The sequence below is a fragment of the Larus michahellis genome, chromosome 14 (assembly GCF_964199755.1).
Source record: "Larus michahellis chromosome 14, bLarMic1.1, whole genome shotgun sequence".
NCBI lineage: Eukaryota > Metazoa > Chordata > Aves > Charadriiformes > Laridae > Larus > Larus michahellis.
In genome coordinates this window covers 6,551,171-6,563,789 of record NC_133909.1, presented here as the reverse complement: position 1 = coordinate 6,563,789, position 12,619 = coordinate 6,551,171, and the positions used below count along the sequence as shown (strand labels likewise).

The window sequence follows — 12,619 nt, the reverse complement described above, 5'->3', positions numbered from 1 at the left end:
ATCCGATGCAGCCCTCGCCGAGGGCAGGGGTGACTCCTCGAGGGCACGTGGCCAGTCTGGGATCAGGAGAGGAAGGCAGAGCTGTGCTGCTGTGTCTCAGCACCTCTTTGTGCCCTGCGGGATGGGCAGCTTTCCTCTGTGCTGCTCCTGATTGCCTGCTTTTCCCTGGGAGACATCCTCAGGAACAGAGCATCCTCACACCAAAGCGATGTATTCATTTCCCCACGTACCTCCTCTGCGTAGGTGATCAGGAGCCCGTTTGGTGGGGCTGGTTGGGGGCTGCTGAGGGTGAAAAGGGTTCCGTGTCCTGTGGTGGCAGTGTCACAAGGCTGCGACTGTCCCCTGACCTCCCAGCACTGCCGGCAGACTTAGATCTGAATGTCCATTAAGACAACTGAGAAGCTGCGGAGTGGGTTAGTTATAGGAGTAATTGATGCATTAAATATTTCTCTCTCTACAGGAACAAAGTGAGGCAGCCTTGGGGCCAGATAAAGTGCCCTTGGAGAGCTGATTGCACCATCCAGTCCCGAGACTTCGGTCTGTGAAGGCTCTGAAGGAACAAAACGAGCAATTTTTCAGGCAGGAAAAAAAAGAGAGATGTGAAAAAGATTTGTTCTCGCTGCAGCGAATTACCGTGATCCCCCACCCCAGGGGAGAAATAAAGATTCTCCTGCAAACTGACCTCACCTCTGGGGTGCTTTGGTGCAAGGATTTAGCTGCGTGCTGGACAATTTGGACACATTTCCAGTCCGAGAGGACCCCGTTCGTGAAAAAATACACCCTGCAGCCCTTGGGGTTAGACGAGCCCTCTCCCCGTGACCGCTGCGCGGGTTGGGGGAGCAATAAGAAAAACCACCCGGACACCCCCTTTTAGGTGTCCAGCTCCCTTTGGGGTGCCCAGCCCGGGCACTCCAGCCTCTTCCGGGGGGGTCGCGGCACAGAGGGACGTTTTGCTCCCCCGCGGAGCAAACCGGCCCCAGCCCGAGCCCCCTATGCCCGGGAGGGGTGGGCAAGTCCTGCAGCCATCATCCCTCAGTTATCCCGGCGGGGAGCGGGGGCGGGCCGGGTTCTCTCTCCCTCCCCGGGGCGGTGGCGGAGCGGGCTGGGGGCGCGATGTGCGGGGCCGGGCGGGAGCCGCCGCGCCGGAGCCCCCCCCCCCCGGCTCCGCCGGCAGGAGGGAGAGCGCCGAGCCGCGCCGCCGGAGTCGCACCGAGCGGGCTCCCAGCCGACCCGCAGGAGGTGAAGGGCTCCCGGCTCCCGAGCATCCCCCCCCCCCCGCCACCCCGCACCCCCAGGGCTCCCCTGCATCCCTCCCTGCGTGCCCGGTGTAACCCCGGCCGGTTCTCCCTGCGCCCCGGAGGGTCCCCCTGCACAATCTCCGTGCGCCCCTTTTCCCGTGCACCCCCGTTTTCCATTGCATCCCTCCTGCGCTCCCCCCTGTGCTCTCCGTGCACCCCCGTTCCCGTGCATGCCTGCTGAGCTCTCCCTGCGTCCCTTTTCCCACGCAATCCCTGCTATACCCCTCGCTACGCTCCCCGTGACCCCCCCACTTTTCCCGTGCACCCTCCGCGCGTGCCTCCCCGGTGCATTCTCCACGCACGCTCCCCCCTGTCCAGCCCCGCTGCACCCTCCGTGCGCTCCTGGCCATGAACGGCTCGGCGACAGGCTCCGAGACGGGCTGGCAGCCCGAGTCAGTCATCATCCCACTGGTGTACCTCCTCATCTTCCTCGTGGGCACGGTGGGCAACTGCCTGGTCCTGGCCGTGCTGCTGCGCAACGGGCAGGTGAAGAACACCACCAACCTCTTCATCCTCAACCTGGGGGTGGCCGACCTCTGCTTCATCCTCTTCTGCGTCCCCTTCCAAGCCACCATCTACACCCTGGAGGGCTGGGTGTTCGGGCCCTTCATGTGCAAGGCCGTCCACTTCTTCATCTACCTCACCATGTACGCCAGCAGCTTCACCCTGGCCACCGTCTCCCTCGACAGGTAGGAAAGGGAATGGGGGTGGCTCCCTGGACCCTTCTGTGGATGATCCCTGGGGCAGGAGAGGGGACAGAATCCCCTGGAGCCAAGCCCTGATTGCTGTGACCTCCCAGGACTCGCGGGGGAATCCAGGAGCATTTCCCAGTTCACGTGTGCAAGGAAATGTGACCACTGAGGACGGTGTCCAGCAGAGAGAGTTGGATTGGGACCCCGGCCCCACTGTCCAGCTAGAGGAGGCTTTCAGACCCTAAAGCTGTAGGACTGGGGTTTATGCTCATGCTCTGGCAGCTGAAGGGGGGATAGAAAACCAGAGAGAAGCAAAGCTGGGTCCCTGCGCAGCCCTGGCTCTTCTTGGGATGCGTGGAGAGAACCCCTGCCCTCCCAACAGCCCACGGCAAAGCAAGCAAACCTTGAGGAAGAGATGACACGAGGGTGTTTGAGCTGGGACACTGCTTTTCCCACCCTCCCCTTTTATCAGCAAAAAGCCCCTTTCTTCTCTCCCAGTGCTGCCCCTTGTCCCAGTGACTGGCCCAGGGTGGGTTTGAGGGGGGAAGCTCTGTAACAGGCAGGCTGTTGCTCCTGCCTGTGCTTTAGCCCCTGCTCGCTCAGCCCCTGGTGAGTTATTAACCCGCAGCAAGCGAGAGGCTCCAGGGAGCTCCTGGTGCCGCCCTGCTCAGTGCTGGAAACCCTGGGGCGCTGGGGTGTGAAAATTCCTTGTGAAAGTCCCCTGGGAAGAGCCGCGGCAGCCCCAGAGCAGAGCTGGATGGATCCTGCCATTCCGGCATGGCACCGCACTGCCCCCAGGACAGCCCCCCCGCCTCCAGCCCCCCAGGAGCTAAACCAGACCCAGGGGCTGCCTCTCCTCCTGCATCCCACAGAGCTGGGGGGAACAGAGGGGTCTAGCAAGCAGGGGCTTGCATGGGTCCCCAGAGCTGGGTGTAATTAAGGAATTAGCTTAATGGCAGAACTGAAAACGGGTGACATACTTTCACATGTGCCAGTGTGAGAAACATGGTGTTTAGGGATCCTGGGGACTTGCCCCTGCCTTCATATACTCACTGTCGCTTGTGCCAGACACTGATGATCAAGTGAGGATCTGCTGGATTAGGGAGAGGGACAGAACAGGACCATCCCTGTCTTCCCCACAGGCACTGCTGGGAGCAGAGGGGGTGACGGGACAGGGTTGGGGGAAGAGGATCCTCAGAAGCAGCAGGGAATCAGTTGTGGGACTAATTGGCTCTGGAAGTCTCAAATCCATCACCAATGTCACTCTTTCTCCAGTCTGCTCCCCGAGCAGCTCCCTGCACCCTCCCCAGGACTGCAGTCGTGTCCCTCTTCCTGTCATGGAATGGTTGGGGGTGGAAGGGACCTTAACGATCACCCAGTGCCACCCCCTGCCCTGGGCAGGGACACCTCCCACCAGCCCAGGTTGCTCCAAGCCCCGTCCAGCCTGGCCTTGAACCCCTCCAGGGATGGGGCAGCCACAGCTTCTCTGGGCAACCTGGGCCAGGGGCTCACCACCCTCACAGCAAAGAATTTCTTCCTGGTATCCAATGTAAATCTCCCCTGTTCTGGTTTGAAGCCATTATCCCTCACCCTATTGCTACACGTCTTTGTAAAAAAATCCCTCTCCATCTTTTCTGTAGTCCCTTTAGGGACTGGAAGGGGCTCTAAGGTCTCCCCGGAGCCTTCTTTTCTCCAGGCTGAACACCCCCAACTCTTTCCCATGCAGGTATTTGGCCATACGATACCCCCTGCACTCGAGAGAGCTGAGGACGCCCAGGAACGCCCTCACAGCCATCTGCTTCATCTGGGGGCTTTCCTTCATCTTCTCGAGCCCTTACCTCAGCTACTACCAAGAGTTCCAGTTGGCCAACCTGACCGTCTGCCACCCCATCTGGGAGATCTCCCAGCGCAAGGTCATGGACATCTGCACCTTCATCTTCAGCTACATCATCCCAGTGCTGATCCTGAGCCTCACTTATGTGCGCACTATTCGCTACCTGTGGAGGTCCGTGGACCCTCTCCAAGACATGTCAGAGTCCAAGAAGGCCAAGCGGAAAGTCACCAGGATGATCATCATTGTAGCCATCCTGTTCTGCCTTTGTTGGCTGCCCCATCACCTGGTCATCCTCTGCGTCTGGTTCGGGTACTTCCCCCTCAATCATGTCACATACGTGCTCCGCATCCTCTCGCATCTCCTCTCCTATGCCAACTCCTGCGTGAACCCCATCGTCTACGCCCTGGTCTCCAAACACTTCCGCAAGGGCTTCAAGAAGATCTTTAACTGCCTCTTGTACAAGAAGGCAGCCAACAAGGTGCACGTGGCCCAAGTGATGAACACCGTCAGTACGCTGGATGCGGAGCTCAGCGAGGTGACCCACATCAGCGAAGCCCTGCCTGGCCACTCCTCTGGCCACTGCAAGGTCCCGGCCCAGCCCTGGGGGGAGGCAGAGCTGGTGGAACATCAGCAGAAAGCAGATGGCTCCTTCATCACCTTCAACGTCACCTAGCAGAGCTCCTTCCCACCCCACCGCTTTGCAGTCTCCTGCAGCATCGCAGGCCTGGGGATGGGCTATGTTTTGGGTTAAAATGCGTTAAATTGTATCCTTTTTCATTCCAATGCACCCAGCTATCATAACTGTTGAAGTGCTGCTGCTGCTGGACTCAGCCAAGCGACCGACCAAGGATCCCAAGGGCAGGATTTTACTTCCACTGAGCACTTGCTGAGGGATCAAACTTGCAAATCAACTCTCATGTGTAATCACCTGTGCCTCTGTCACAGACGGACTTACACCCTGTTGCATCTACGCCCGGAGCTACTGAACGCTCTGGTCCCTCCAACCAACACAGCGGCTGGCTGGAGTCAGCAGGGTGTGCTTTTAGGGATGTTTGGGAAGACTTGGTTCATTTGTGTCCCACTTCAGCTGCATCCCACAGCAATGTTGGCCAGAGCCACAGGGGCACAAACCTGGCTCAGGTAGAAAAATCTAGGAGAGAAGCATAGATATCAAGAGACAAACCTTCCTGGAGCAGCCGGTGCTGGCTGGGCTTTCCTGTCTCCTTGGGGCTCGTGGGAGGTTTCTCCAGGGCAGAGCACAGCTGGAAGCAGCATCTGTAGCCAAGCTGAGTCCTGTAGCCCACAGTACGGGACTGGGCAGGACACGGGGCACCGCTCCGTGCTGCTGACCACGGCTCATCCCTGCCATTTCAGTGCGTGTGAGGCTCTGCAGAGCATCCGGAGGTCACCAAGGACCAGCGGGGAGGGAGGCTGTTTGCCAGGGAAGCACTGCCATGGCCCTGTGGGAGAGGTGACGCTGCCAGGGGAAGCGGAGGGGGACATCAGCGGGTCAGCGCTGGGGGAGGATGTTAATGCTTTCAGACAGCTTGGGCACAGCTCAGCACCTCTGCCCAGGTGAGGCGCTGGCGGAGAAGAGCGAAGCGGAGCGCTGGCACTGCTTTCCTGCGGCCGCGGTGTGAGGCCGGAGGGCCGGGGGACCCCAGCCAGCCGTAGAAGCCACAATAAAATTCCCCATCCCACATCCCGTGTCCTGCTCCCTTGAGACGCCCCGTGGTCCGCAGCGGAGGAGAGGTGGGTGCTGGAAGGGGGGTGGGACCCGCTGGCCCGAGGGAAGCTGCGGGCAGTGGAGGGGTGGAGGATGCCGGTTACATCCGAGCATGTCCATCGAGGGGGAACCACCGCAGCACAAAGAACGGCGCTGCGCTCCCCTTAATGCAGCCGTACCTGCACACCAGAGGCTGACGTGACCCGTGTGTCCCCCACTTTTACCACCACAAAGGCTCCACGGGCAGCTGAGCCCTGCGACCACCAGCAGCCGAGGGCTTGACTTAAAGACCCATCATTTTCCGTACCAGAAAAGCATCCCTGGAACAGGATCAATTAACTTTTTTGAAGATGTGGTGGCAGAGCACAGCCAGAGGAGGTGATGAAAGCGTAGAGGGGCTGGGACAGGCTGTGCTGAGCATCCCTGTGATGCCCAGCGCTGTGCCCCGATGGCACCAAGCACCTGTGAAGATCAGACCTCTATAAAATTGCCAGTACAGAGGGTAGAAATCTGTCTGCACAGATCTCCCTCCCCCTCCTTGCGACATCCCCATGGCAGGACGGGGATGTGATGCAGGAGGCTATTTCCATCTGGGACCCCGGCCGGGTCTCGGGGCCACACTGCTCCCCGCTGCGCCGTCCTCCACCCCTCCCCAGCCCTTGGCTTTTCTTCCCAGGGAGCTTTTGGCTGTCAAACATTTGTTTTCCCCTGCTGACTGTTATTATAACCAGATCTTCCTGTCCCCACGCAGAGGGCCATAAATCAGCCACTGCCTCATATCAATAACCATTATATTTAGTCTAGGCCTGCTCACGGCATAAGTCACAGCGAGCGAGCATATAAACAGCTCCATTACTTATATTTGCATTTATCTCCCCTGCTCACCCCTTCCCAGCCAGGGAAAACGGTGAATGAGCCACACAAACGCAGCTAAAAGCCTTATTTTCCTCCTGTCCGCATCCACCTCTTCTTGGAGAGAGCCATAGGATCTGGCGCCAATGGATCCCCCCCACACGGAGGGGTTCAACCCCCCTCTCCTGGACACGGTTATCACCTCGCCTTGGGGATGGAGACGTTCCACCACCCCCTGCGCTGCTTAAGGCTCCCTGTGCTGGCACGGCTGGGCTTCAGTGTCCCCTGGCCCTTTGTGCCATCACAGAGGAGACACCGACCCTGCTTTTCTCCTTCTTGCCCCCCGCCCGAGACCCGTTTTCTCATCACACCCGGCTGCACCCGCAGATCTCTGCCCGAGATGCTGCAGGGCATCGCAGGGGCCGCACCGCGGGAAGCCCCACGGAGCCCGCGCTCGCTTCCAAGCCCAGGTTGTTCCCCTTCACGCAGGGCTGAGTTCCCAGAAAGGACAGGAGTCACTTCTAAGTTCATCTTTTTATAGCTTTCACAAGAAAATAAAAATAACCAGCTCACAGATGTACAAGCCAGCCGGCAAACCCCAATCCACACATCGTGCCCCGGGCGAGGGGCTCAAAACCCACCCAGAGCGAGCCCTGGGAGTGGGGGAAGGAGCTGGGGTGGTACCTGGGTATCTCTTCTCACAGTGGGGTGAGCGCTGGGGTGTCGGGGGGAAGGACCCGAGAGGAGGAGCAAACTCCCAGGGCTGTACTGGGGCTGCGATGCCCAGCGTGACCCAGCGTGCAGCACCCTGCCAGGCAGAGGGGAGTCAGCTCTGCCCAAAACTCCTCGCCCAGCCCCAGGGAGGCTCCTTGTGCCACCTCTGAGCCAGCCACGGGAAAAGCCCAGGCCACAGCGTGGCCACCGACCTCTCAAACCCCCAGTGCCAAACTGTCCCCAGGCTGGGAGATGAGTCTGAGCAGCAAAGCGGGGTCTCTGGGGACTCACTTCTCTCAGCCACTTCGGATCCTGCAACAGCAGCGTTGTGGCCACCACAAACCAACCGAAGAAGAGGGAGATGACTCCGATCAATAGCTCCGATGGGGCCGATCTTGGGTGACACACTCCAGCTGCACAAGCAGCGAATCCCCGGCAAAAGCAGGCTCACAACAACCAGCAGGAGAAAAGTGCTAAGTTACCGTGGATTTTGTAAACTCAGTTTGTTTTCTGGGTATTTTGCCATTGCCTGGGAAAGGAGGCTCAAAATAGCATTAGCAGCTTAGAGCCGTGACTATCAGCCAGAGGAGAAAAGGGGACGGGTCACCTCTTCAAAACAGCTCATCAAAACCACGCACGTTGTGCAACAACATCGCTGCTCCCCCTCAGCTCGGCTTTGCCGCAGGCGGCTGCTCATTTTGCGGCTTTGGCTCTTTTTTTAGCAGACCCAACACCGCCGTAACACCAGCACTGCGAGCAGAGCCCTGGTACGCGGGTGCTCTCACCCCACCGCGACGCTCACGTTCAGCCCTGGGAGAAACAGGTTCAGGAATAAACAGCAATAATACAAGAGAATCAATGGGAAAAGGGGTAGGTTTTTGCAAATCCCAGGGGCCGGGGGAGGGGGGGCAGGCTGTGGGGCACAGGACCAGCTTTGCCAACACACTGCCGACTGCTGCAGGTACAACACGGCTGGAGCATCCCACAGCCCGTCTGTCACCCGCGTCTGACACTGGGAGAAGGCGCAAAAGACAAATAACTTCTTGCAAGGACAAACTAGAACCTACTCGACAGCCTGCCCATGGTGCCTCCTGCCCTAAATGACATCCCCTGCAGCACCCCAGGGGACACCCAGCCCCCAGCACCCTCCTGAGCACGCCAGCCTTGCGTCCACCACCACGTCCCATGGCCTGCCAGCACCTTCCCAAGGCAAGGTGAGAGGGTAAAACGAGAGGGAAGCAAAGTGTTAATGAAGTAAAGCCTTCGCCAAAGCTTGGCGGAGCTGGTCCCCCAAAGGAGAGGCTTGGGAACAGTCTTCAGCTGGAGAGACACAAAAGCAGCGCCCGGATGCTGCAGTCGAACACACAGAATCAACGCGCGCACGCACGTGTGTGTATGTATGTGCAAAAAAGACCAGGAAAAAAAAAAAAAGGACAGGCAATTTTTTTTAAGCATTGCAAACATAGTGATTTTGCAGAGACTTCCAGCATATTTGCTAATTACATTCAACACAGCCGCCCCCTCAAAAAAATCCACTTCAGCGACTCATGGCTGCCCAGCTCCCTCGTGCTGGCAAGTGCCAGGCGGGCGCCAACACGGGCAGGGACTGAGCCCACGGAGGAGGGAGCTGTGCCCTGGGGATACAACACGTCCCCAGGGAGTGAAACCCCAAGATGGTCCATAAGACAGAGCTGGGGAGGACATCGCTGCCCTCCACCACAGATAAGATGTTTCCCACGTGCTGCTCGCGCCGGGGCTCAGCGAGATCCGCCGATTGGGGACGGCAGAAAACTGATGTGCAGAGGAAGGGGTTTGGAAGCAAAGCTGCCGCCAGCCGAGCCCTGCTCTGCTGTAAGACTGCTCCAGAGCTGCCCAACCACCCCACGACTGCTTTGAGGACACATCCCAGGACACCCCTAACTCAGCTCCCAGCCCAAAGCATTACCGCGTCCCCTCTCCCCAGGCCGTGGGCACGGCCAACACCAGCTCGTTTGTGGCCACTGTTGAGCAGCAAGAGCCCAGAGGCCGACAGGGGGCTGGGGCAGGCTTTGCACAGCACCTAGCTGGGAGGCTGCCCCTCCCTCCTGCCTCCAGCACCCCCAAATCCCCTCCGACACACACCACGGCTCGCACGGCTGCTCTCACCCTCGCACAGGAGCGGCAAGGCTCTGTCTGGTATTAGACCGCAGGATTCAGGCTTTCGCGGGTCTCTGCGGGGTGACACATCCAAGCTGCCCTCCTCATCTTACGGATCCTCACCCATCGATTCATATTTGCTTGTACGCAGGCAGCGAGAGGCAAGTCTGGGCCAGCTGCCGGATCGTTGCGCCATTTACAGGATTGTACAGAAATAAAGGGGAGGGAAAAAAAAAGCACCCCTCCAGCTTATCTGCAACTGCCCCTCGCTCATCTGAGGGTGAAACCATCGCCCTCCTGCCCAACCTGTGCCCTTCGAGGGCAAGCACAAGGTTTTGCTGCCGACACAAAAGCGACTTTTCCCCAAACAACGGAGCGTATCAGGCCCAGCTGGAAAAAACAAGAGCATCGTGACCTGCCACCGCTCAGCGCCCTCACGGCTGAGGGGGGACGGGCTCCTGGTCTGTCCCCTTGGGAGGTTTTATCTTAAACGAACACCACTGCGAGTCCCCATGTTCCAGTTAAAGTTTAATAAAAGCAGATTCAACTGGAAGTGGAAAATGAACAGGCTAAACCCAGCTCCCATCGAGCCCAAGGGTGTCAGGGAGACGAGGGGCTCACACTAACTCAGGTTGGTGTGAGCTTTCCAGCCTGTGGATTTATCGCTGGGGTTGAAGTTGTTTCGGGTGGTGGTTTTGTTTTGTTTTCAAACCCTTAACTCTGCCAAATTTGCTCCCCAGTCTGACGGGGCAGCCAAGGCTGGGGGGAGCTGAGGCTTTTGAGCCCCCCCGCCCCCGTCTCTCCCGTGCGTGGCTCCCCGCTGCAAACCGCAGCCCTGGGTGGCTGCGGGGACCCCGGAGCCGGTCCCCGTCCCAGCAGGGTTTGACAAACCCCTTTTGCTGCCCCAAAAGAACAGTCAGTGCCAAGGACACCACGAGAGCAGGGCGCACACCCAGACCCTGGGTGCATCCCCCTCGCCTGGCCCCACGGCAGCAAAAGCAGAGACAAATGAGGCTCCAGCCCCCAAACCCTGGGAATCAGAGACATGTCCCCCGGCCTGTCCCCATCCTCGGGGGATCCACGGGCAGCCAGAGCAGAACGGGAGGCAAGGGGAGGGCGTTAAACCCCGCAGGAGCCTCGGAGGAGGCAAAGGGGGAGGCAGAGGGGGCTCAGCCCCGGCTGGGGTCCATGGTCTGAGCATCGCTGACGGCTCCGAGCTCGGCTCTTCGCAGGGGGTGTGAAGTGCTCGGCTGTGAGAGTGTCGGGGACGGTGCAGGCTGCCACGATCGCTCTTAATTAACATGTTGCAAAGACATTCCTTACCATAAAAAGCCAAGGAGCATGCAGAGCCATTCCTCAGTGCTGCGCAGCATTGGATGCCACTCGGACACTTGAGGTCAGCCCGGAGGGGGCGAGCGGCTCCCCCCGCTCCCCCCCAGGGAAGGGGTGGCTCTGGCCGAAGCGTGTTGCTGCTCCCAGAGCAGGTCTGGCCACCACAGCAGCTTCTCGGCAGGGCCAGGAGCCTGTCCACCTCCCCACACTCATTCCCTGTGCAGGGCAGAGGCAGGCGGTGTGGGAAGGGTTAGGACCAGGACAAGTGAGAAGCTGGATTTAGGAAAGCGGGGACCAGGTGGCTCCACTTTCCCTTTAGCTCAAGGAAAACGAGGGTCTTGGTCTCCCACTTAAGAGCCATACACCCAGGAGCATCAGAAGCCACCCCAGGAACTCACCACCTCCAGCTCCTCCTCACTGCATGGCTGCCACCAAGCCAGGCTCTCCTAGCTCTGTCCTCTCCTCTTCCTTCCTCCAGACGTGGCCAGGGCGCCCCTGGGGTAGAAAACAACCCAGCCAACTTCTGGTGCTGGTAACAGAGAGACAAGGAGGGAGCAGGACATCCTGCATCTCGTTCTCTGACTGCGTCTCCCCACCTCTGAGCTGTGCTGGACCAGCTCCTCGCCAGCCCCAGACTGGTACAGCTTTCCCTGGGGGAACAGGCTGGCAGCAAAGCCCAGTGTAGGCCATGCGGAGGCATTCCCGAAGTCTCCAGAGAAGGTGATATGGTCGCATCCCAGACCCTAAGGGATCTCATACATATTCTTTGGGCTCTCAGCATGAGCAGGGGGAGGATACCAGCTCCCACACCAACACTCAGATGCTCCAGAAAGGCTGCAGGCAAAGCTCCCCCCTCCCAGCTCTGCCTGCAGCCACTCCAGGTGAATCTCCTCACCCTGGGATCAGCTGCAATAAAACATGTTTTACAGCCTCAGCCTGAGCACATCAATGAATTCCACCCGCTCTCCTGGAGAAAGAAATTCAGACCAGACCCCTGCTGTGTCAGAAACAGAGCCAGAAAGATGGAACGCAGCTCCTTCTGGTGAACGTCAGCGTGCGTATCCAGGAGGCTCGACACCACACGTAATGCAAGCCAGCAGCACTTTGCGTATGCCTAAAAACACTCTGTCCGGCGCCTGCCAGCCTTCGAGAGGCTCTTGGAGCTGGCAGAGGAAAACAATGGCTACACTGAAGTCACAGGTTTCCTCAAGTACTTGCGATCTGAAAGCAGGAGGGAAGGTCGCTGCGGGAGGGCGCTCGGGTCGGTACTGTGAGCTTGCACAGCCAGACACAGGAAAAGCAGGCAGGCAGGCGCGATCGCGATTTGAGGAACGACTGAGGGAGCTGGGGTTGTTTAGCCTGGAGAAGAGGAGGCTGAGGGGAGACCTTATCACCCTCTACAACTACCTGAAAGGAGGTTGTAGAGAGATGGGGGCTGACCTCTTCTCCCTGGTGACAAGTGATAGGACGAGGGGAAACGGGTTCAAGTTATGTTGGGGAGGTTTAGATTGGATATTAGGAAACGTTTTTTCCCACTGAAAGGGTTATTAAACATTGGAATAGGCTGCCCAGGGAGGTGGTGGATTCACCATCCCTGGAGGTGTTTAAAAAAAGGGCAGATGTGGTACTTAGGGACATGGTTTAGAAGTGGTTTTTGTCAGGGTAGGTTAAAGGTTGGACTCGATAATTTTAAAGGTCCCTTCCAACCTCAGCAATTCTATGATTCTGTGATTTGAACCCACACAGTCACCCAGCCTGTCAAATCCGCTGCTTTTTTTCAGATGTCTTCTATGTGACTGAGTGCAGGTAGCGTTTCAGACCACGCTCCGGTCCAGACTGAGGAAGAGGAGGTGAGGGTTTTAGGCCAGGAGCTACCTGAAGCACAGCTGTCTGTGGAGGCAGCAGCCCAGGCAGGTGGCTGGGTCTGCCACAGCAGGACCTGCCTTCTCCTCCAGGCTCTAACATCCACCTGCCATGTGACATGGGGCGAGATGGGTTGTCACCTCTCTGCCTTTTGCCACTTGGCCTGTCTTAT

At 58.7% G+C, this 12,619-nt stretch overlaps 1 protein-coding gene across 1 annotated transcript; it reads left to right on the top strand.

Annotated features, from left to right (window-relative positions):
- The first annotated feature begins 1,185 nt into the window (after positions 1-1,185).
- GALR2 (galanin receptor 2) lies at positions 1,186-5,523 on the top strand. Its single transcript, XM_074607575.1, has 2 exons — positions 1,186-1,987; positions 3,717-5,523. The coding sequence occupies exons 1-2, from the start codon at positions 1,647-1,649 to the stop codon at positions 4,495-4,497; spliced, it is 1,122 nt and encodes a 373-aa protein (XP_074463676.1). The 5' UTR covers positions 1,186-1,646; the 3' UTR covers positions 4,498-5,523.
- Positions 5,524-12,619: the final 7,096 nt, after the last annotated feature.

Coding starts and splice junctions, on each gene's coding strand:
- GALR2 (XM_074607575.1), top strand. CDS start 1,647: ATGAACGGCTCGGCGACAGGCTCCGAGACGGGCTGGCAGCCCGAGTCA. Junction 1,988..3,716: donor GCCACCGTCTCCCTCGACAG/GTAGGAAAGGGA, acceptor TTTCCCATGCAG/GTATTTGGCCATACGATACC.